The sequence below is a fragment of the Rhinatrema bivittatum genome, chromosome 3, assembly GCF_901001135.1.
Source record: "Rhinatrema bivittatum chromosome 3, aRhiBiv1.1, whole genome shotgun sequence".
Classification (NCBI taxonomy): Eukaryota; Metazoa; Chordata; class Amphibia; order Gymnophiona; family Rhinatrematidae; genus Rhinatrema; species Rhinatrema bivittatum.
In genome coordinates this window covers 34,205,385-34,229,629 of record NC_042617.1, presented here as the reverse complement: position 1 = coordinate 34,229,629, position 24,245 = coordinate 34,205,385, and the positions used below count along the sequence as shown (strand labels likewise).

Below are 24,245 nucleotides of genomic sequence, written 5' to 3'. Positions count from 1 at the left end.
GAGCAGTAGGAGGATAAAACAAATAAAATACATAACAACTGCTATATATATATATATGTGTGTGTGTGTGTGTGTGTGTATATATATGTATGTATATATATGTATGTGTATATGTATGTATATGTGTATATATACATACATATATGTATATATACATATATGTATGTATATATACATATATGTATATATACATATATGTATGTATATATGTATATATGTATATATATACATATATGTATGTATATATACATATATACATATATGTATGTATATATACAGCGTTACTGTTCTCCAAAATAGACTACTGCAGCGCCCTGCTACTAGGACTTCCCAAATCCTCTACTAAACCGCTGCAGATGATTCAAAATGCGGCAGCAAGATTGTTAACCAGTACCAGCCGCCACGATCACATATCACCCATTCTCAGGAATCTACATTGGTTACCAGTAAATTACAGAATTCTTTACAAATCAATCACCTTAATCCATAAAACTATCCATCATCAACTTCAACTTGACCTGGAAATACCTCTTAAACTCTATTCTTCTATCAGACCAACTAGAGACATGTACAAAGGCACTCTGAATGTTCCCCCCACTAAAGCCTCACGCCTCGCTATGACCAAAGACAGAGCCTTTTCAATAGCAGGCCCATCGATCTGGAACAGTATCCCATCAAACCTCAGACTGGAGCCATGCCTTTTAACTTTCAGAAAAGGACTTAAGACCTGGCTCTTTCAACAAGCCTTCCCTGAACCAGACAATCAATAGTTGGCCTTCATTGCTACTCGGTCTGGCACTCCATTTTTCAATGAAGGAATAAATGGACTCTGAGTCATTAAGGTTAAAACACCGTCTAAGTTTTTAACTTGTACTTTCTATGGTAAAATTTCTTTACCGGCCTATCTTCCTTCCAGCTTGTTGCAAGCTTCCAAGTTCTCTCCCCTTGTTGATTGTAATTTTTGACTTATTCCTACTTATTGTTATCTTTCGTTTACGTGGATTTGTTACTCTTGTTGTTTTTCCCTTTTGTTAATCTGTAAACCGATCCGATATGGTAATTTACTATGAAGGTCGGTATAAAAAACTGTTAAATAAATAAATAAATATATATGTAGCCACTTTCCCCTCTCTCTCTCTCTCTCTGTCTGTTATTTTTCCTTATATACCACAATGCTTGGGAAAGCGACGGTGTTCCCTCCCTCTAAATTCTTATCAGTCTGAGGCACAGCTGTGTGGCCTTCACTTTCTCTCAGGCTTTAGTAGAAGTTAATTGCTTGCTTTCTCATCATAGACCCACTGGAATAACTAAATAAACAGACTCTTGCCTGTTCATAAACATTTCACAGTGCAAGACAGTGAATAGGAGTTCACTCTGAGGTTGTCCTGTGGCCTTCAAACGAGTCGGTGTCTGGGCAAAAACTCTGAATCCATACGGCATACCCTACATTCTCGGCAAAAGTAACAAAAATGACTCCAACAGCCAGGCCCCCCTCACTGGAGGAGGATGTCCTATTGGTCGACCACCTGGTCTTCTGAGTTCATGTCTTCCTTAGGCTTAATGCATTGGCAACTTAAAGCCATTCCATATTCATTTTAAAATGATATGGTAGTCCTCTCTCCACTTTCTGTTTTGTTATTTACCGTTTATCTGTCATCACATTTTATCATCTGTCTTGAGATATGCAGAAATACGACATGCGCTGTATTGGAAAGGAGGAGAATAGAGGCCACTGCAGAGAATGTAACGGCTCCTTTAGCCACCAAGCACCGGTAGCCATATTTACTAGAGAATCTCTGAGGCTCATTCTGACTCCTTAGCAAAACATCTTGAGAGGGCGAAATGTATTGCGAGGCCGTCTCAAGATGAAATGCAATAGAAAGTAGCATTATGGTGAGGCACAGTGCTCTAATTTATCAGCCTGCCTGCTTCTCTGCTCTGTTGCTGCCTCCTTTGCGCTTTCTTCCTCATTATCCTAATATATATTTTATTATGTTTGTGCTGTTTGTTAAATAAAAGATGTTTGTTTATTTATTATGGCCATGCCCTTGCTTTACATGTATCAGTGGGATGCCTGCCTGGGGCAAGAGAAGCACATGAGCGGCCACAAATTACTTAGACTGATGATGATGGGCACAGCAAAGCAGAAGGTGCTTCTACAACTGTCTCTCCTCGGGAATGACACAAAATTCTGAGCAGAAAAGGAGCTCTTAATGACTTTATTTCAGCTGCCAATTGAATTATTTAAAATGTTTTTGGAGGGAACTGTTGCTTTCTCTTAAAAAATTCACGATAGTTATAGCCTTGGACCAGAAGCATAGCAAGCGTAGAGGATATATATATATATCCCATATATATATATATATATATATATCTCCCATTTATTTATTTATTTATAGCTTTTATATACCGAACTTCAAGTAACAGGGTTACTTATCAGTTCGGTTTACATTCAACAAGCATGCGAACAATGACAACAATTGTCTTACATTGAACAGGGAATCGATAACTTGGAAGAACCAGAAAAATAACGAGAAGTAGTAGCTTGACTTGAGGGGTGTCAAGCCTGCAGGAAGGGGAGGGATGGCTGAGGGAGGGGATGAGGGAAAGGTGAAAAAAAATAAATATATATATATATATATATCCCATATATATATTTATTTATTTTATTTTATTTATTTAGCGTTTTTCTATACCGGCATTCGCGAAAGGTATCACATCATGCCGGTTTACAATTAACAAAGGGGTGTATAAAGAATAAACAATAATAACAATAACAGGTGCATAACGAAAAACCTTTCAGTTACAATAAACATTGCAGTTACAGTAAAACAGGGAAATACACAACTGGGAGCAGTGAAAAGTCGATAGGAAATTAACAGAAGAAACAAATTAACAATTTTAATGTATTTGCTAAATAATTGAATATCTCAACGATGATATTTATCATGATATACATATATATATCCCATATATATATATATATATATATAAATATATATATATATCCCATATATATATATATATATATATCCCATATATATATCTCCCATATATATATATCCTATATATATATATATATAAAAAAAATATATATATCCCATATATATATATATATATATCCCATATATATATCTCCCATATATATGTATATATATATATCCCATATATATATCTCCCATATATATATATATATATATGTCTCCCATATATATATATATATATATTTTTTTTTTTTAAAGCTTTGTATCCCATGCAACAGGAACATTTAAAACCAAAGGTCTAGCTTTGGTTCTGAATGTTACGTTCCCTGGCCTTGTTCTGGTCTGATCACGTCCGCTGCCTCTTCTCTGTGTTTTGGCCTGGATGTCAAAAGATACCTCTGGGGCTAATTAATTTTATTCTCTCCTGCCTGCCTTTTTCCTGTCCGCTAGCTGGGCGAGCAATACTGCACATATTCTCTGAAAGAGTTTTGTGAACTGCAGTCTCGGCAGAGTGACGAGGCACTCGGTCGGCTCCAGTCTCTGAGGGGAAGATTTGTCGAAGCGATCGCCCAGACCTTCCTGAAGGTAAAACCTACAAGGTACCTTAATACATTAGAGCACCTTTCTATCAGAAAGCTCCCATTTATCTGGGAAAAAAAAATCCTAGGCTTCAGCCCCTGTTACTGTTTATCCATGAAACTTCTATTGTCTGAAAAATTGGTTGACTTTTATATGATCCATTACGTGGAAAAACTCCCATTATCCAAAACTCTTTCATCTGAAAGCTTCTGTGTTCCAGAACTTTCTTGCTCCAGAAAACATTCCATTGTCTGGAACTAGCCTGGTCCCAAGCATTCCAAATAAAAAGGTGCTCTCTGTATTCTTATGGGATTCTGCTGAAAAAGACCTCAAGATGAAGCAATGCTTGCCTATTTTCCCCGTTAGTAAATAATAAAACTGTCATTTCTGGCACATTTATTTATTTATTTGAAATTATTTATTCCAATTGAAATGGTCTAAAATATTTATTGATCGCACTCTCCAAGAATCATGGCGACTCAAAATGATACACCCATAATTTCAAACACACTGAACATAAAACTAAAACGAAAATGCAATTATACAATTTCATAGATCATATCAGCTGTTGATCCCTTTTTCCACCTTTTACAAATCCCAGACCTGCCTACCAAAGACCATGGTCCTTCTAAGGCACTTCAAAATTATGTTTTTATACATTCCTTGAAAGCCTGTTTAAATAATCAGGTTTTCAACTCTTTTTTTTCTTTATATTTTTTCATCTGCTATCATACGAAAGCGCTTGGGGCACGGTGCTCCATAGGATGAGGCCGGCTACTGATATGCTCACCCACGCACCTTCCTCAGGTGTGCCTCTTGGGTTGAAGGAAGTGCTAGTGGTCCCTGGTTTGCTGATCTTAAGCAATGCTGGGGTGTATATACATGAAGACTGGGGCCTAACCAGGTTGAATCTGGTTTATAAATACATTTTAAGACCTCATAGTGAAGTCAGTGTGATTTGCATAAAATAGGGGTAATACGCTGGTATTTCTGTGTTCCTGTTAAATCCCTTGCTGCAGAATTCTGCACTAGCTGGAGGGACCTTCCTACTCGGTTTTGCTGGCACCTCAAGTAGTCAGGAATCAGTTTCTTTGTTTGTTTTCTTTTTTTTTTTTTTTTTTAGCCTTTCAGCCTATATTGATGCTACGGCACCGTGAGCCTTCATTCATAGTTACCTGGGATTTCTTCCCATTTCTCAGCCCCTTCCTGCCTTCCCCAGCCATTCCAATAGTAATCAGTAGCCCCCCCCCGGGGGGGGGCTACTGATCGCAGCTTCCTTTTGGGACCTGTTCCGTAGGTATCCCGAGTCTCTGTCGAGTAAGAGTGAAGGACTGGAAGTCTGCCCCTGTCTCCCACTCCCAGGGACTTGGAATGCTGTCGCCAGAGCAGAGCCGAGCCTGTGTTTTTCCCCAAAGAGTAGAAGTCAAGCGTGAGAATTGTGCCTGGATCTCCTGCGTGGCGATGCAGAGCACTCCCATTGTGAACCACTGTTAGACTGCCTGCTAAATCTTAAAAAAAAACCCAACAAAGTTGTTGGGCCAACAGAATTTTAAAGGTAAGGGATGAAGGAGGAAGCAGTGTTGCATGACCCAACCGTTTCTTTAAAATATCGGATGGGGTGTGGGGAGGTTCGCTCTGCCCTCACTACGGTTTTACAAGATTGGGTGAGGGGAATCTGCAACTGCTTGGCCACTAGAGTTTTATTTAGTTGTCAGGCTAAATTTAGGACATCAGTGTTTACAACCAGAATTAGCCAAATCACTTTTTAGCTACATCCCCTCCCCCTCCCCCTCCCCCACCCGGAAAACCCTCCCATGCCTCTTCTTTTTTAGCAGGCTAAAATTTAACTGGTGAACAGGGGGAAAGTTAACTGCCACGTATTGTCCGGTGTGTATGTATATAAGTTTATGTATATGTTTTCCAAATGTTGCTAGACCACCTGCTTTTCCACTTCCAAGATCAATTTCACTTTTAATAAGACAACCCAAGAATATTTATAACTGGGGTATTTAAAACTGATATTTTATAAGCCTACCTTCCTTATCATCGTTTTCATTAACTCTTCTTAGCCTTGTGCCCGAGTTACACCGTTGAGGTATTTAAATGTCTCTCTCGTGTCTCCCTTGTCTGCAGGGTATACATATTTGGGTTCCTAAGTCTCGTATCTTATAGTTTATGTTGCAGACTCCGCACCATTTTGCTAGCCTTTTTTTTTTTTTCCCTGGACCTCCTCCAGCCTGGCTGGATCCTTTCGGGGAATGGTCTCCCGAAACGAACACGGTATTCGAGTCGAGGTCTCACAAAAAAAAAAAATCTGTACAGAGGCATTGCCACCTTCTTTTTCCTACTGGTTATAACCTCTCCCTGCGTACCCTAGCACCTGTCTGGCTCTGGTCAATGCCTTTATCACACTGTTTCACTACTCTGAGATCATCAGACAATATCGCTCCAAAGGTTTCTCTCTGCATCGATTCCCAAACCTTAACTAAACCGTCATATCTGCAAAAAAAAAAAAAAAAAGAAAACCCTGTTATACGATAGCGTTTTCCCGTGTGGCTCCCGGTAAGTGAGGAGAAATGATGTCAGCTCCTTTAATGCCATCCATTGCCTGGGCTGCTTACAAGCTCTGGGCCCAGAAGATTTAGTTTGCAATAAAAATGTTTAACTCGCAATAAAGCGTTCTCGCTTCGTGTACCGGTGCAAACGATATATTCTGTATTTCTGTATAAGGGTTACCCTAATAAAAAAAAAAGATAAAGGTAGTCCTTCCCCCTGAATGTATTCTTCTTTATAACGTAGGTGACGGCAATGAAAGGAGCCCCGAGCCGCTTTCAGCTTGGGGCCGTGGAGGGCAAAGAGAGGCCACGCTACGCCGAGGTGGCCCAGTGGTGTGGCCTGCGGGAGCAGCTCGTCAGGTTCCTGAAGCTTGTCGATAGCATTTTCCAAGAGTTTCTCTTTCAGCTGGTGTGTCCCGCCATCCAGCTGCTTCTGCAGTTCTTCGAGGCTTCCAGCAGCGTCACGACTTCGGAGGAGAGGAGGAACGAGGAGCTGCTCAGGTTACTCGGGTTCAATACTCTGTGTTTTCCGGGTGCAATAATATTCTTCTTGGTCCTTAACCCTGTGTTGTCTGAAATCCTCTCCCCCCCCCCCCCCCCCACTCCCCCAAGAATTTCTCATAGGGAAATTTTGATGTTACACACCATGATATAATGCGGCTGAGAAATGCGAGAACTCATCCAGCAGCATGTCTGCGTTTATTGCCCTGTGAGGCAGCCTCTCGTACAAAACCACGTGTTGTAATGCAAAGAGGGGAGCTGGGAGATGAGAAATATCACAACCTAGGCATTCTCAGCATGCTCTGTGTTCTCGCCCCAGCCTATTCTATATCTTACCACCTACAGGAGAGCAGCTTTGCATGTGGAAAAAAAATGATAATGAGGTTCGTAAATATACTTAATGAAATTGATAATCTATTACACCTGAGACGGTGAGAACCATCCTGAGGCCGTGCATGGTGTTGGTTTATTTGTCTCCTTGAGGTGTCCTGGGTGCATCTCAGTTTCCTTTTTCAAACATAGGGGCGGATTTTAAAAGGGTTACCCTGAAAACCCGCTCTTGCGTGCGCCGAGCCTATTTTGCATAGACCCGGCGACGCCCGCAAGCCCCAGGGCGCATGTTATAAAATTGAGCGTAGATTTGTGCACGCCGGGTTGCGCGCACAAATCTATCCCCGCGCGTATGTCTTAAAATCCAGCCCATAGTGTATGAGGGTTTTTAAAAAATTCTTCTGACATGGTGGTCATTCTGGCATAAATATTTCTACATTCCAAGTGGGGGTGAATGAAGCCCAGTAATGTGTCTGCGGTTTCTGGCTGCTGTTTCCTCTCTGTTTGTTCCTCTTTTCTCTCTTCGGCCCCAGTAGTCTAAACCAGTGATGCCTAAATGGTCCTTGTCCCCTCCTTCACAAGCCAGTCATGTTTGCAGGCTTCTCCTAATGAATATGAATGAGATGTATTTGCATAAATCGGAGGTAGTGCATGCCAATAAATTTCATGCATTTGTATTTTATGTTGTGGGTTTGTTACTCTGCCTTGAGCAGTTTTCTTTGCACGAGCGTTTTTATAAATGAAACCAAACAAATATTCATTAGGGAGAACCTGAAAACCCGACGGGCTGGGGTGGGGACCAGATTGAGCACCACTAGCTTAGTGCAGAGAAAAGACAAGGAAGAGGCAACCCGAGGTTGGAAAATGTTTTAACAGGATGGGTCTATGACGCGGTGCACATCAAGTGAAACTTTTATTTGCTCAAACTGTCTTGTTAAAACAGTGATTTTGACAAAGGGGCTTTGAATGAAAGTGACACAGCTGAGGATCCTGTGAAAGCAGAGAACAATCAAAATCCCAGCCAAGTAAATACTCCGAAGCTGAAGGTCAACGCAAAAGCCAATATCGATAAGGTAGGCCAACATCATAATTCACATGGGCTTCTAAAAACCGTAAAGAAAAGAGAAACAAAAAGATTGTTTCTCTTTTTGATACGGTAGGAATCGTGTCGTTTTAAAAGTTTATATTTTAACAGTATTTATTTGTTTAATGTGGGTTTTTATTTTTGAAACACTCTGTGGAGCTCTGCTTCTCTAATTTTTTTTTTTATTATTATTATTATTATAAAGAAAAAGAATATACAAGAATTAACAATCCTGTCAATAGCCAATAGAGTACCACAGTATTAGCGAGGGGATCTGGCAAAGTGGGGAGACAAGTAAAGGAAACAAAATATTAAGGAAATCTTTCTCTAGAGGACTGGGTCCTTCCCATACAAATTAATAACAAAACCCGCACCAGCCCAATCCCTATATTCCAGCTTCAGCCGTTATTAGAGAACCTAGAATCGATAAATGAACGTCGTCGAGCAGGGTCGTTTACCAGGAAAATGAAGGAAATAAACAAACCACTAAAGCTGTCTCTTCCCGACCCACAGAAGGAAACGGCTTTCTACGCATCTGTGTAGCCCCACAAATACCAGGAAATATCGCACGTGCATTCATAGAACGAAAGTATAAATGCAAAATTAAATCGCGATCAAGGGAAGCAAAAGTCAGGAGAGGCGTAGCTGTGTTTGCCTCGTCCACAACCGTTGGCTCAAGGTTACCCGTCACATCCAAACTAAAAGAAGAATCCCCTGGATTGTAGCCTGCAGGTTGAATGGGCCAAAATCCATAAAAAGCTTTTTGCATTGAGGGCAATGCAGACTGAGAGAGCTCCAGGGTCTCCTGCATACAAGTCTTGAAAAGCTCTGAAGGAGAAATCCTAGCATTTTCTGTTTGCTGTGATCTTAAGAACGTCTATCTGGGCCAATTCAATTCAGCGTATTTAATGTCATGATTCATAATTTTTATTTTTTTTTTAAGAGATGGTTTTTCCCAGGGAAGAGACTGTCCTTAAAAATGTAAATTTTAAGAGCAGAATTTTCAAAGCCATTTAGGTGCGTGAAACCGGGTTTTATGCTCATGAATGGCTGTGAGTGTAGAATTACGCATGTTAATCCAGTTTTACATGTACTTTAATGTGAACGGGGGGGGGGGGGGGGTGAGGAGCCTTTGGGGGCTGGAAGCAGGTGGGAGCACGGTAAGACTGTAACGACTCCCAGCTTGTCTTTGGGATTTTTGGGAGGGCTTCAGAGAGGGACGGCAGGGTGGGGGTGTGGGGGAACCTTAGGCCATTATGGCCTGTGACTTTTTAATTTTTATTTTGGGGAGGGTGGGGGACTGGAAAATGTTTCGGTTCAGTCTGCAAAAAATCAGGCAGATATCTCTGGGTAAATATTGTTTATTTTAATGAGTATAATCAACGATGGATATGTATCAAATATAATACAGAATCTGCACAATACGGTTATAGCACATACTCTCTGTCCTTATATGCTGGGAGAACTCTGGTACCAGCTGGTGAAATGTCTCAAATGGCTTCGGGCACTCGTCTCAGCCCTCGGTGAAGGCCTAACAATTGGGAGAGTCCTCTACTCTTTTTACAGTGTGTGCCTACATGCAAAACAGAATTATCCTTAGTCACGGGCCCCTGTCATGCCTCTAAGAATAAGCTCAGCCCAAGGAAACCCTCACATCTAAGGCCCTTGTTTCCAATACTCAAGCAGTGATCAAGTGGTCTGTGTTTCCTGGGGTAGATTAGATTTTTAAACATACGTGCCGATTTTATAACAGGCGTGCGCTGGATTTTACAATTCGTGCAGGGGGGGGGGGGGGGGTGTCAACTTTTGCAGTTTCCACACGACAACACAATCGGGCCTTCCCCAGTTCCCTCCCAGTCTCCTCCAATTAAGGAGCAGACTGGGAGGGAACTTCCCTATCCCCCTACTTAAACTCCCTCCCTCTTCTCCCCACCCCCTAAACCCTACCGATCTATCAATTTTATTTTGCTCCGCAACTTGCTTCAGGCCCGGAGCTGAAGTAAGTTGCGCACGCTGGCCGGCTGCTGGCGTGCGAGTCATCGGGACAGCGTACAACGCTGCTGTCCCGGCCCGCCCCTTTGAAGAGGCCCCGCACTTGTGTGCGTTCCGGGGTTTACACCCGTGGCCGGTCCCCTTTGAAAATTCGCCCGACCACGCGCGTAAACCCCAGGATTTACGCCCGCAGGCCCTTGTACAGTCCGCCCCACTGTGCGTTCTGTGTTTACTGTGTGTTCTTTGTTGACTGTATATGACTTGCTTTTGTGGTATGTGCTGGGAGACTCTGAAGACAAAGAAGAAAGGTCACACAAAATTCATATTATGACAGGAAATCGGGCACCATGCTCTGACATTTTTTTGAGGATTTTGGGAGTTGGGGGTGGGGGATTGAGCCTGCTGACACAGAAGGATTTTCTTTTTTTTTTGTTATATTTTGAATATAGCTGGTTAGAATTAAAATTATACTTCATATACACAACTGCTTATCTATTTTGTATTTTACTTTTTTGTATTTTACTTTATCATTAAAATAAGAACATGCCATACTGGGTCAGACCAAGGGTCCATCAAGCCCAGCATCCTGTTTCCAACAGTGGCCAATCCAGGCCACAAGAACCTGGCAATGATCTTCCATGAAGTCACACCTCAGTGTGTTTTTCTTCTTAAATTGTAGAAAATTTCTGCAAAAAATGAAGAAAAGGATCCCAGTGAATTGCAAAGATCTTAAACCTGTTTCATCACAAACATTTAGATTGTCCAAAAAATGTTTTCAACAATAATGGGGAAATCCTAAGAAAGCACCAAGAAGACATATACTCTGCTCAGAGTTCTTCAGCTTTAAGCTGCCATCATGGGGATAAAAACCCCATTGCAATAAGTGGCGTGAGCTTGAGCCCTTTGTGCTGCGGCGCAGTTGCCGCTATCTCGGGGCAAACCTACAAGGCCTGTGCCAACGGCTGGAGAGCGCCCTTTGATATGGGCCAGACTAGGGCTTCACCTGCACCAAATGCCTCCTCTTCAGATTGGGCCCTTGGATTACAGCGGCCGGCAGGAATTAGGCGATACGAGGAACAGAGTCTAGTAACAGGCCAAGAGGTCAGGGTGGGCGAGAGGCACAGCGTAGTAAGGGTCCAAGACTAAGGTCATGTCCAGCAGGCAAGCAAAGAAATAATCTGAGTCACAGACAGAGGTCAGAACCAGTGAGACAGGCCAAGACAGAGACGAGACAAAAGGGCAGGATAGGATAAGACAGACAGGGAGAGACAAGGCTTCGACAACAAAGGCAAAGACAAGACAGGGAGAGACAAGGCAAGATAAGGATGGGGTGTGAGCAGGAACAAGAAAAGACTGGATGAGGCAAGGCTGAAGGCAAGGCACACTCAGCAGGCAGAGACCCAGTACTGAGGCATCGCTAGAGCATGTAACTGGGGCTTATGTACCCAACTGTATGATATCATCCGAGGGTGCCGGTAAGGACATTCCTGTTGTGAGGCCTACAAGTGGATGTGCGTCGCCCGCGCACACACCTAAGGAGGCCCTGCAGGATGCAGCGTGATGTTGGCGGGGTCCCTGCCACCGGGAAGGAGTACGGTGGTGTCTCAGCGGTGGCGGGGGATAAGTGAAAGCTGGTCGTAGCAACCTGCCACACCTGACAAACGTCACACCCATTTTGGAGCCAAATCCTAGTGGTAACATCTCTTATTTCTCAAATGTACATTCATAAAGTTCAAATCATTTTGGTGTTCACTCCTCCAAACGTTTTGCAGAAACATTTTTAAATCTACTTCTCTTCAAATTTATAATTCTTAATTTCAGTGCTCAAGACAAGTTCTTAAAATAGGGACTTAGTTTCATAGTAACCGCCAATATGGCCATGTTTTGCATGAAACGATGTTCCAGGGCACAAATTCTTTCATCTCTCTCAACAGCTGCTCATATCCGTGATAGATATCACCATGTTGTTTCTACAAAAAAAAAAAAGCGCACGAATAAAAAACCCACCGCTCTCATATTGATCCAATCAGAGAACAGCCTTTTTCAAAATGAACCAATCACTGATTAATTCATGCATTCCAAAATATTAGCCATATGGATTGTTCAAAATCTGACAGATATCCTCTAAGGCTCAAGAATGTTTTTTTATTATTATGATTATTAGAGATAAAGACCCCATTCAATTGGATTATTTAATCCCAAAGGATGCAGCGATTTTAACCTAAAAATCCTTTGTTGTTCTTTGCATAACAACTGCAACCTATAGTTGCCGTGCGGAAACTGCAAAATCCAGCGCACGCCTGTTATAAAATCGGCACGTATGTTTAAAAATCTAATCTACCCCAGTAAACACAGACCACTTGATCACTGCTTGAGTATTGGAAACAAGGGCCTTAGATGTTAGTGGGGGTAAACGGGAATGTAATCAAGAACGCATTTCAAATCACTGAAGGAATGTCCCTGAATTTAAGAAGAAAAAAACACTGAGGTGTGATTTCATGGAAGATCATTAGTGATCTCAACTTAAGTGTTCTATTTTTATAATAAAATTAAAAATTTAAAAACAAAATAGATAAGTTTTTTATGAAGAATATTATTAAAAAAAATGGCACCAGTGGGTTTGTGTTGAACACTGAATTTGTCATTGGATTTAGTTTAGATTGATTAAGATACTGTGTGTAGAATTAAAATTATCCAGGAAAACGTTACCCAGATATCTTAGAAGATTTTCAGATGCATAAATAAAGTTACCTGGATAACTTTAGCTGAGTATATCGAGTGGGAGACTTATCCTGATGAATATCCGTGATGAGTTAGCTGGATAACTTTAGCTGGATAACTTGTCCACTCGCTGGCTTACTGACTATAGACCCCTTAGAACGAGTTAGCACATTTGTTTGTTTTTTAACTGTGTCTAAGGGGGTCATTTTTTATCGATATCGCACGCGATATCCGCCCTGACTCCGTCCCTAGATAGGGGCAGAGTCAGGGCGGATATCCCCTAGATAGGGGCGGAGTCGGGATTGGAAGAGGAGGAGTCGGGGCGGATCGGCGGTAACTTCGCTGGCGGCGATAAGGTAAGACCCATTATTGCCGCCAGTAGCGCGCCCAATAGTGCCACCTTTCACAGTGACGCTATTGGGTGCGAAAGCCGGCAACGATAACATCGCAGTGGTGCGATCGCTGCCGGCTTTCGCAGGCCCGCCCCCCGCTTCGCCCCCCTTTACCGCGGAATTCAGAAAGCCCTGCGATATTAGAAAATCCAGCCCTAAGTCACACTTCTGTTCCCATGTTAAGATTTGGTAACATTTGTGGTCCACTCATACCTTAAAGCCTGCATCACTGTCTACTATAGAATGAAGATTGTTGCTTTCTTCAACTTACTTCACCCTATTTCAACCAGTTTTGATTGTGTCAATTCAAAGAATCTCATGCTATGTTTGTTTGGGCAGCAAACTGCATGTTTTAAGAAATCCTTATATTTAAAATGACTTCTTCAAAGGTAAACATCCTGACTAGAACTGCACTGATGTCATGTGACCTTGTGCACAATACAGAGGAACATAAGACTTGTCATACTGGGTAAGACCAAAGGTCCATCAAGCCCAGTATCCTATTTCCAAGAGTGGCCAATCCAGATCACAAGTTCCTGGCAGGATCCCAAGAATAAGCAATAGATTTCTGCAACTCTACCTTACTAATGGTTAATGGATTTTTCCTCCGGGAACTGGTCCAAATCTTTTTTAAATGCACCTACACTAAAATCTTTCACCACATCCTCTGGCAATGAATTCCAGAGCTTAATTATGTGCTGAGTAAAAAAATATTTTCTCTTATTAGTTTTAAATGTATTAACTAGTAACTTCATTGTATATCCCCTGGTTTTTGTACTTTTCAAAAGAGTAAAAAACTGATTGACGTTTACTTGTTCCATTCCAGTTATTATTTTATAGACCTCTATTATATCTCCTCTCAGCCTTCTCTTCTCCAAGCTGAAGAGTCCTAACCTCTTTAGCCTTTCTTCATAGAGGAATTGTTCCATTCCCTTTATCATTTCGGTCACCCTTCTTTGTACCTTTTCTAATTCTTCTAAATTTTTTTTGAGATGTGGTGAGCAGAACTGCACACAGTACTCAAGATGAGGTCGCACCATGAAGCGATACAAAGACGTTATGATATTCTCTGTTTTATTCTCCATTCCTTTCCTAATAATCCCTAGCATTCTATTAGCTTTCTTGGCTGATGTTGTACACTGAGCAGAAGATTTCAAAGTATTTTCTTTTTTCTTTTTTTTTTTTTAATTTTATCTTTATTAATTTAAACAAAATTTACAAAGGATAATCACTTTGTACAGAAACAAGAAAAAAAATCAGCTTTATCTCACAACTTTCACAGTTGTATTACAAAAGAATAGCAATATCAGTTAACTTGACCCCAAATATGAAGAGAGGAGGGTTTACTGCCAGGACATATGAGGAGATAATCTTTTACAGAAAATTCTAAAAAGAATAACTTAGCGTTTAACAACTATTCTTTTTTTTTATGACTCCACAGTAGAAGCATCCTGGACTGAAGGATTGGGGAGTAATCTTTTTCCATTTTCCAGCAAAACTTTCATTTGTTTAGGTACAAAAAAACCATAGGTAATATTATCTAGCTTTAGTATACATCGACACGGGTACCTGAGTATAAAGCTCGCTCCCATTGAACGGGCTTCCTGTCGCATTGACAGGAAGCCCCTCCTTCTTTCCTGAGTAGCTTGGGCCAAATCAGGGAAGACCTGCACAGCTTTACCCATGAATTCTGCCCTCATATTTAAGAAATAATTCCTCATTATTAGACTGAGATCTTGTGAATAAATAAAAGAAACCAAGAGAGTAGACCTCTCTATTATTTCAGAAGTTGAAGTCTCTAGAAAAGTTGTTAAATTTGCCAGATTAAGTACCGGAGCAGCTTCTTCTCGTCTAGGCCTTGCATGAGGCATGAAATACACTTTATTCAAAGTGGGAATCTTCTCAGGAGCTGTCTTCAGAATATCCACCATGTATTTCCTCAAAGTTGTTCTCGGTTGTTCGCCTTCGGGAAATTTAGAAACCTAAGGTTTAAATTCCTTGATTTATTTTCCAGCTGTTCCAATTTCCTGTTAGTGGTGATACGGTCTTTCATCAAAGCTGCTCGCACATCTTGAGACTTCTTTTACTTGTTCTTCCAGTCTCTGAATCTTTTGTTGTTGTTCCAAGTATTTTGCATTATATTCATGTGTAAAACTTCCAATTTTTGAGGACACATTTGCCTGCTGTTGTGCAAATTTAAATAATGCCATCCCCATTCTGTTCATCAGGTCCCAGAGAGCGTCCATGGACACAATCTCAGGTTTAAGGAATAAGGCATTCCCTGCTTCAGGCTCAAACTTTAAGAAGTCTTCGCCATTGAAGGCATTCAAAGTGGAAACAAAGTCCAAGTTTAAATTTGCCATCGGCAGCCTGCCATCCCTTCTCCTGTCCCCTCCAGGCCTGCGTTTTCTCTCCCATTTCCTGCGGTGGTTCCTGTAGCTGCACCCAACTGCTCTGCCGGGGCCGATACAGCACTCACCGGACTCGATGAATCTCTGGGGTCAGGCACCGGAGGCGTCCTGGAGTCTGGAGGGCTCAAGCTGGTTTCTCCAGGGTCTACCACAGCTCCTCCCGTGGTCACCTCCGCGGAGCGCGTCACCTCCACTCTCGAATAGTTTGCAGCCAACTCTGTTATCGTGCGCTGTCCGGTTGGAAGGGATGGCGCTGCAGGATAAACGCGGACCCGACCTTTCCTTTTCGGGGGCATAATTCAGCGGCTCTCACAGTCTGAAGAAACAATCGCAGTTATGTAGGAAATGGACAGCGTCGAAGCAGTGCCGCTACACCGCCACCATCTTGGCTCCACCCTCCTTCAAAGTATTTTCAATGATGACTTCTAGATCCTTTTCCTGAGTGCTGACTCCTAAGATGGAACTTTGCATTTTGTAGCTATAATTTGGGTTACTTTTCCCTAAGTGCATTACTTTGCACTTATCCACATTAAATTTCATTTGCCATTTGCATGCCCAGTCTTCCAGTTTTGCAAGGTCCTATTGTGTTTTCCCAAATCCTCTTGTGATTTAACAACTTTGAATAATTTTGTGTCATCTGCAAATTTGACCACTTCACTTATTCCCATTTCCAGATCATTTATAAATATATTAACAAGTAGTGGTCCCAGAACTGATCCCTGGGGCACTCCACTATTCACTTTTTTCCACTGGGAAAATTTACCATTTTGCCCTATTTTCTGTTTTCTATATTTTAGATTGCAATCCACAGTAGGACACTGCCCATGGCTTTTTAATTTCCTAAGAAGTCTCTCATGAGGGACTTTGTCAAATGCTTTCTGGAAATCCAGATACACTATATCAACTGGCTCATCTTTATCCACATGTTTATTTACACCCTCAAAAAAAATGTAGCAAATTTGTGAGGCAAGACTTCCTTTGGTTAAATCCATGTTGGCTTTGTCCCATTAAATTTTGCTTATCTATATGTTCAGCAATTTTGTTCTTTTTGATATTTTCTACCATTTTGCTTGGCACAGTGGTTAGACTCATTGGTTTGTAGTTTCCTGGATTACCCCTTAATCCCTTTTTAAAAATTGGCTTTACATTGGCAACCATCCAGTTTTCAGGTACTACAGATGATGTTACTGATAGTTTACAAATTTCCAATTGCAGGTCCACAATTTCATTTCTCAGTTCTTTCAGCACTCTGGGATGTATACCATCTGGTCCAGGTCATTTGCTAGTCTTTAATTTGTCAATTTCCCCTACTACATCTTCCAGGTTCACTGAGATTTGTTTCAGTTCTGAATCATTTATTTATTTATTTATTTATTTATTTATTTATGGTTTTTATATACCGATCTTCTTACATTATATGTAAATCAAATCGGTTTACAGAGAACAGTTGAATAAGCTTGCTTGTGGGCAATTACATATAACAAAGAACTTTTTTGAGTAACATATTGTATAACATATTGTATAACATATAACATATTGTATAACATATTGTATAACCTTTGAATATCATTTCTGGCATGAGTGTATCTCTTACATCTTCCTCAGTGAATACTGAAGCAGAGGACTCATTTAGTCTTTCTGCTATGGCTTTGTCATCCCTAAGTGCCCCTTTACCTCTTGAATATCTAATGGTATAACTGACTCTCTTGCAGTCTTTTTACCTCGAATGTATTTGAAAAAGTTTTTATTATGAGTTTTGCGTCCACAGCATGCTTCTTTTAAAATTCTCTCATTGCCTTCCTTATCAATGCTTTGCATGTGATCTGCCAGTGCTTATGCTGTTTTCTGTTTTCTTCATTCGGATCCCTTTTCCATTTCCTGAAAGATGTTGTTAAGATATTAGAGCCTCTCTCACCTCATCTCATGAAGCTTTACTCTATTAGAAGCACCACTGCTGTGATTGATGCCAATAACTTTGGGTCTTGTGTTCTCCAACCGCAGGTTCAGCACTGCCTCAAGGACCTGCCTTGCTCAAAAAATGTGTTCAAAGACATTGTGAGCGAGACCTTCACCAAAGTCAACAAGATTTAGAGCACTTTAAATTTTCTCCCCTCACTCTCTCCTTCATCTACCTCTTTTCCTTTGGCCCGTGTGAAGTTCCACCAGACAAAGTCTTATTTTCACATCATGTCTTCCTGCAGTACTTCCCAGAAACAGCAGAACACTGTGCCCTGCCCCCCACAAAAAAAATAAAAGTGGAAGAGCTAGGCCCCCAAATCCTGCCCTGAGACTCAGAAATGGATCCAGAAGTTAGGGCGAGTATCCCACTCCAGCTTCCAGAGTATCCACAGTCGGAGGGAGGCTACGGTTATAAACAGTTAGCCTCCAATCTCCTCCAGCCAGTGGCTACTCAGATTTTTCATAGGGCTATGAGTTTGCTTTTGAAATGCCCATCCAAATTAGCTACTACAAGAGAAATTCTGGCCGCCTTGTCGGAAAATGCCTGGGAAGCCAAACATTTATATGTCAATCTACTGATGCCCATGGTGTTCAAAACCCTAAAACTCATTGGAGATAAAAGTTCAGTGATCCTTATTGTGTCTTGCAGACTGAGGCAAGTTTGTTTCAAAAAAAACAAAGTTATCCCATAATGCACAGAGGTCAAATCTTACCTCTGACATTTTGGTGCCATTGGCAGAACATAAATAAAATTGCCAAAACTTTGTTTTTTTGTTTTTTATTTTAGTGGATTCATGGCAATCATATTGTCTTTGAAAAAATCATTCAAATCATTAAGATATAATTTTGGGCTAGATATGTCAGTAGATTTATGTGTGATAGAGCCATGAGAGACATAAGGATTTATGTGCATAAACTCCGGTTTTATGCATGTAAATTGGCTTTTGAAAATTATCTGGGGAAAGCGTGTGCACTGGGAACTCGATTAAACTCATACTATTCCCCGCACGCACGGGGGCATCCAGGGAGTAGAGTTGGGGGCAGGGAAAGCATTTTTGCGTATAATCTCAGTTTTCTAAAATATGCGTAGAAATGCACGCATAGAAAGGAACATTTGTTGGGGAGCCGAAGTCACGTCCTGCACATATGCCTACGCGCATTCTGGGACAACCTCCAAATTTTCATGCAAGCGAAAGTCTGTGGGTACTTAATATCCATAGACTATAGCCCTCCGGGAGCTGTTTGAAAATCACACTCCCCAATGTCAAACGCCAGGCAGGCTTCGAATAGATCCTGATGTACCGCCTTCACAAATTTTTTTTTTTTTTAAATCTACCAAATGTAGGCATTGATGGACATCAGAAGGCAAAGAGAAGTAAAGGAAAAGCAGGCGCCAGTGTTTGAAGTAAATGTAGCTTTGCGATTTAGTGAGAAGTGTGATGCTACCCGAGACAGCTGTCGGGCTGCTGCTCCGGAGGCCTCAGTCGTGCCAGGCAGTGGGTGCTACTCCCCCGTGACCTCAGCAAAGCGTCAGACTCAAGGGATGGAAAAAGGAGATGTTCTCACAAAATGGACTGGCAGCCCCGGCAGTAGGGCACACGAGATGATGTCAGAAAACGGGAAGAAAAAAGTGACGTCCGAATCCAGCAGCCGAGACAACAACGATCTGTCTGGTAAGGCCAATCACATCCGCTGGGTGTGAGGAGATGGATTATTTTTTCTGAAACTGTAAAATATACTGCAAAATCAAATGTAAAATCCACCTGACATGAAGTAGCTTATATTGTGTGTGTGTATATATATATATATATATATATATATATATATATATATATTTTTTTTTTTAATTGTAAATCTCTACATTCTGTTTTAAAACGTTAATTTAGTACAGCCGGTTTTATTCCAAAAGCACAATGGTCGTTGACATGTGTGATTGTACAGGATTTATTAGTTTGCAGTAAGCACTGCCCTTAATTTCAAGATCAAGTGTTTTTCAAACACTTCCCTATCACAGTCACACGGCGTGTACTGGATGTTATGTTAATATTCATTTTTAACACTTGATTCATAATTTTTCTTCTGTTTAATGCTTTATATATTATTTTTTGGCAGCATGCCCTGCCTTTACTCTCGTTTTTTACATAAACGAATATTATATTATGTATCTTCTTGACCAGACACAGCAGTCTCCGATGGATCAGGTGATGAAGAGGAACAAACATCTGATGGGTAGGCTACTGAAGTTTGTGGCATACAGCAAAATGTAGTTACCTGGAGAGAATAAAATGTGACAGAACCGTCCACTTAAATGTGGCGTGCATTCTGTTTATTTTACCTGTGCGTTGCTTTGTCTTCCAGTCCTTTGGGATTATCTTCGAGTGTTCGCCTCTCTCCTTCCAGAACAGAGTTTAATCTACAGATGCAGGGCATCGTGGATGGACTTGAGCACACTGTTGGTATGAGCTCTAGGATGCTTTAACTTGTTTTTTTTTCCATGGAGGCATGCACTTATTATAATGATCTACTAATGAAAGGCAAAAAGCTTGGATGAAAAAAAATAAAAATAAAAAAGCAAACGTTTTTGAATTTGGAAAACGGAGATGATTCTCAAATGCCAGTCCCTCCCGATCCAGAGGGAATGCCAGCGATCTGCAATATTTCAGAACTGACATGCTGCAGAAATCACGGCATTTAACATTTCCCTAACAGCACATAATTTGAAGGCTTAATTCAAAAGAACAAATGCACAGTCTTTACAGAGACACACAGAACAGAGATATCTGTATTTACAATAGTTGTTTTTCTGATATCTACAACTGAAGATTATTGGTGAAAGTGGGCAGTTACGCTTCCAAAGTGAAATCTGCTGTTTGATAAAGGCTAGAAACCCCAAAAGTCTGTGACTGGTGTACGCTCTGCTTGGCTGGAGAATGATTATAGGAGAGGCACAGGAAAAGGTTGGCATGGGAACTTCTTTTTTTTGTGTATTACAAGACTATCCTCACAAAGAAGATTCCGAAACCTGGAAGATTATATGTGAGATTAATTACAGGATAATCATGAACAATGACTTTGCAGAGAGTTTTCAACCTTCCAGGTGACTGAGCCAGAAAATGGAAACAGGGTTCAGAAATAGCAATCCCACATACTAGTTATGAAATTCGAATTTGTTGTGAGTGTAGAATGCATGGGAACTGCGTTTTGGTATGAGTGGTTGCATGCAAAAGGGGCACTAAGGGTGGACAAGGCCATATCAGAGGTTTGCATGCACTGCCTTTGCTGTGTGCAGATCTAATGCATATTTATTGTGGATATTCTGAAAACCTGAGTGGCTGGGTGTGCCCTGAGGACTGGCTTGAGAACCCCTGGATTATGCTGCTGGCAGGGTAGGCATGACTGGACATCGCTCCTGCTCCATTAAAATCCAGGGGGGCTCCAGCAGGTTCTGGGGGAAGGGGCATAGGAGTTGGCCAGTAAATGGGAGGGTTGCAATAATTTGTGTATTGGGTATGGGGTGATGCATAGAGCCAGGAGTTGTTCTTTGGTAGCCAGGGGTATGGCTACTATTGGTTGGGGGCAACTCTGCTTTAATCTGGGGGAGGGGGGAGTGTTCTGTTTTGGCATCTGTAGGGGATTCAAGGATGTTATAGGACTAGCTGCCCCGTAGGGATTAGAAGGTAACCCTGAGAGCATTGGCAGGCATGTCATCCCGTCGATGTGCTCCTGGGGAGAAAGCTAACTGCACTTCTTGAGGCACAGTTAACTTTCTCTGGCTTTACGTGGATTGCGAGGCTTGTCACGATCCATGTTAATCCTTTCTAAAATTCATGAACTGCATTGCACGTGAAGCAGCTCGTGAATATCGTACTTGCATTGGGTCGGATATTTTTGCGATTATTGGGCCACTATATTATTATCCAATGGGATATTTGAAGTTTTTCAGAAAAACTAACTTTTACTTATGTTTTCTTAGCTCAGCTTGTTGCATTTAGTCAAGAGCGTCGCCTTTCCAGGTTTCTCTCTTTGCCGACTAATAGTGTGACATCTGACGAGGATGTGGAAATAGTGAAGAATTGCAGCCGAACACCGTGGCCAAATATTGACCTACTGCTTGGAATGGATGCAGACTACCAGAGCAATGTACGTACAGTACTGGTCATCACCATTAAGATGTCAAAAAAAGACATTTCTGTCACCTACTTATAATCCATTCTCCATGTGTTTAATTAATAAACCGAAACTTGTAGTGTGGAAGAGACATAAAAACAGGGCAAAATATTTTCAGAACAAAATGTCAGCGTTACTGTACCTTGCCAGCCAAGAAATGATGCTGAATTTGTTGCATTTAGCACAATTACTGAATTTCTTCCCTCTCTGCTCTTTAGCAAAACCATTTTTAGTTTCTGTAATGCCAGTGAAACTCAGTTTATTAAACTTTCTCCTGGATGAAACATTGACCTCTGAACAGTGCCAGGAGACCGGGATGCTTTTGGCCTGATGTAATGTGGGAGTGAATTGGGTGGGTGGGGGGGTCTAATAACTGATTAACAACATCAATTTAACTGTGCCCTGTTTGGGGGTTTAAGAATGTGTTAAAAGTGTTATTACTCCAACGCAGCACATTTACATCTTTGGATGTCCTTTCAAGAATATCCTTAGAAGATCATTGTCTCCACATGGGATGGTTTTGGTTTTTTTTTTTAATTTGACTGTTAAATCCTTGGTGGGCAAATATTGGACGTAATGGATTTAAGGGTCATTTCAGTTGTGTGGGTGTGTGAGTATGGATGTTGGTATGTTTTTTAGAAAAATATTCGTTTGGGCATAATATATTGGGAATATTTTGTATATAATGTTTTTGAACTAATTTTGATATATAAAGAACATTTTTTCCATATTAATAAAAATGTTAGTTGATAAAAACTTATATTTTTAATCATGTGAATGGATTTGTAATATTAACATTTCTGTTAAGACAAGAGGAATGTCAACCTTTTTGGCTTATAACACACGCACGCTCGCACTCGCATACACACACACACACATATACATTTAACATGAAAAAACCCCAAAACAAAAAAACATGAACCAATTAAAAAATAAACAGGCCTCCAGCAGCCTTGGATGGGTCTCCCTGGGCCCCTGCGACGCCCGGGCCAAAAAACTCATCTGGTCCTGCCAGGGCACCAGGGCCTGACCAGAGCCAGGCAGGGACCTGCCCATGCCAGCGCTTGCCTGGAGCAGGCCCCAATGCAGGACTGTACGTTTATATGAACATCGATCAAAATGGCACTGTCTGCATTGGAGGAAGGTGTCAAGGGGTAATGGTTCGCAGACATAAGGGAAAAAGCACAGCCTAGTCCATAAGCAAAGCACATCAAGCAGCACTGTCTGAATTTTCAAGAAAGCTCATCACCCAGTAAAAAATGCTGCTAGCTGCAACTTTTATGGGCTATCATAAGGGTTGGGGATAACTGCATGGAGCAACAGTTATCGCCCTCAAGAGAAACATGGGAGTGGCCCGCACAGAGTGGCATATACTACCTTAAGAAAGTTGCTGGTGGATTGGATGGGCCATTTGGTTATTTTCTGCCATCATTATTATGGTGGTGTCCTCCAAGCGGACAGCGCCATTTTTAAAGCACTGGGACCCGGATAGAAACATCGCTTCTGCCCTTTTTGAACAATGATTCTCACAGGACAAGCAGGATGTTAGTCCTCACATATGGGTGACATCATCAGGATGGAGCCCAATCATGGAACACTTTTGTCAAAGTTTCTAGAACTTTGACTGGCACCTACTGGGCATGCCCAGCATAGCACCAATCCTACATCCAGCAGGGGTCCCCCTTCAGTCTTCTTTTTTCCACGCAGCAGTAGCCACGCGGGTTAAAGAGCTCTTCAGAGATTCCTGACAGGAATTTTTCCTCACGGAACATTTTCAAAAAATTTCAAAATTATACCCCACAGGGGTCCCCTTATCGATATCTTTGCTCCGTGGTCGAATGGTAAGTTTTTTACCGGCTTGCGGTCGATTCCCGTCGAGTTTTTCCCTTGAGGCCTACCGGCCATTGACCGCACCGCGACTAAATTTTTGTCAAGGCCATGGAGTCGGGTTTCCGTCGGTGCCCCTTCTGCACTCGAACAATGTCCATCACTGACCCTCACACGGTCTGTGTGATGTGTTTGGGGTCTGACCATGATGTCCTTACTTGCACCAAATGTGCCCAAATGACACCAAAGGGTTGCAAGGCTAGGCTGGAGAAGATGGAACTTCTCTTTCGGTTAAAAACCCCGACTCCATCGATAGCTTCAACGTCGTCCGAACCAGTACCATCGACTTCACGCTAGCACTGGAAAACTGCTGCTGCCCGACCTGCTTCGACGATTCCGCGGGTGTCGACCCCCTCTGTTCCTCCTCAGGAAAAAGACCGAGGAGAACATCGAGAAAAACATCAACACCGCCATCGGAAACTCAGGCCACCGATACAGGCAAGCCCTCAGCATCGCCGTTGTCTGAGCCACCGACAAAGAAGTCCCGTATAGAAAAGGCCCCATCCTCTTCTGTTTCTGCGTCACTGAGGCGTTCCCCACCTGGACAGGTGCCGGGAGCTGCGACTCCACTTTCACCGGTGGACCCTCCGGCTACGCCAGTGCTACCTCCTACTCTGGAACCGGGTATCCATGCCTCAGGTTTCCAAGAGGAATTGGATCGGATGATCCAAGAGGCCATCGGT

At 41.8% G+C, this 24,245-nt stretch overlaps 1 protein-coding gene across 2 annotated transcripts in view; it reads left to right on the top strand.

Moving 5' to 3' along the window:
- The window catches only part of DNAH14 (dynein axonemal heavy chain 14), a 461,040-nt gene that overhangs the window by 52,190 nt on the left and 384,605 nt on the right, over positions 1–24,245 (top strand). For both annotated transcript variants that reach the window (XM_029593090.1, XM_029593089.1), the window contains exons 10-16: positions 3,435–3,569; positions 6,363–6,619; positions 7,893–8,022; positions 18,854–19,181; positions 19,686–19,737; positions 19,867–19,964; positions 21,482–21,648. In XM_029593090.1, the coding sequence (XP_029448950.1) occupies positions 3,435–3,569; positions 6,363–6,619; positions 7,893–8,022; positions 18,854–19,181; positions 19,686–19,737; positions 19,867–19,964; positions 21,482–21,648 (1,167 nt within the window). The remainder of the gene's footprint in view (positions 1–3,434; positions 3,570–6,362; positions 6,620–7,892; positions 8,023–18,853; positions 19,182–19,685; positions 19,738–19,866; positions 19,965–21,481; positions 21,649–24,245) is intronic.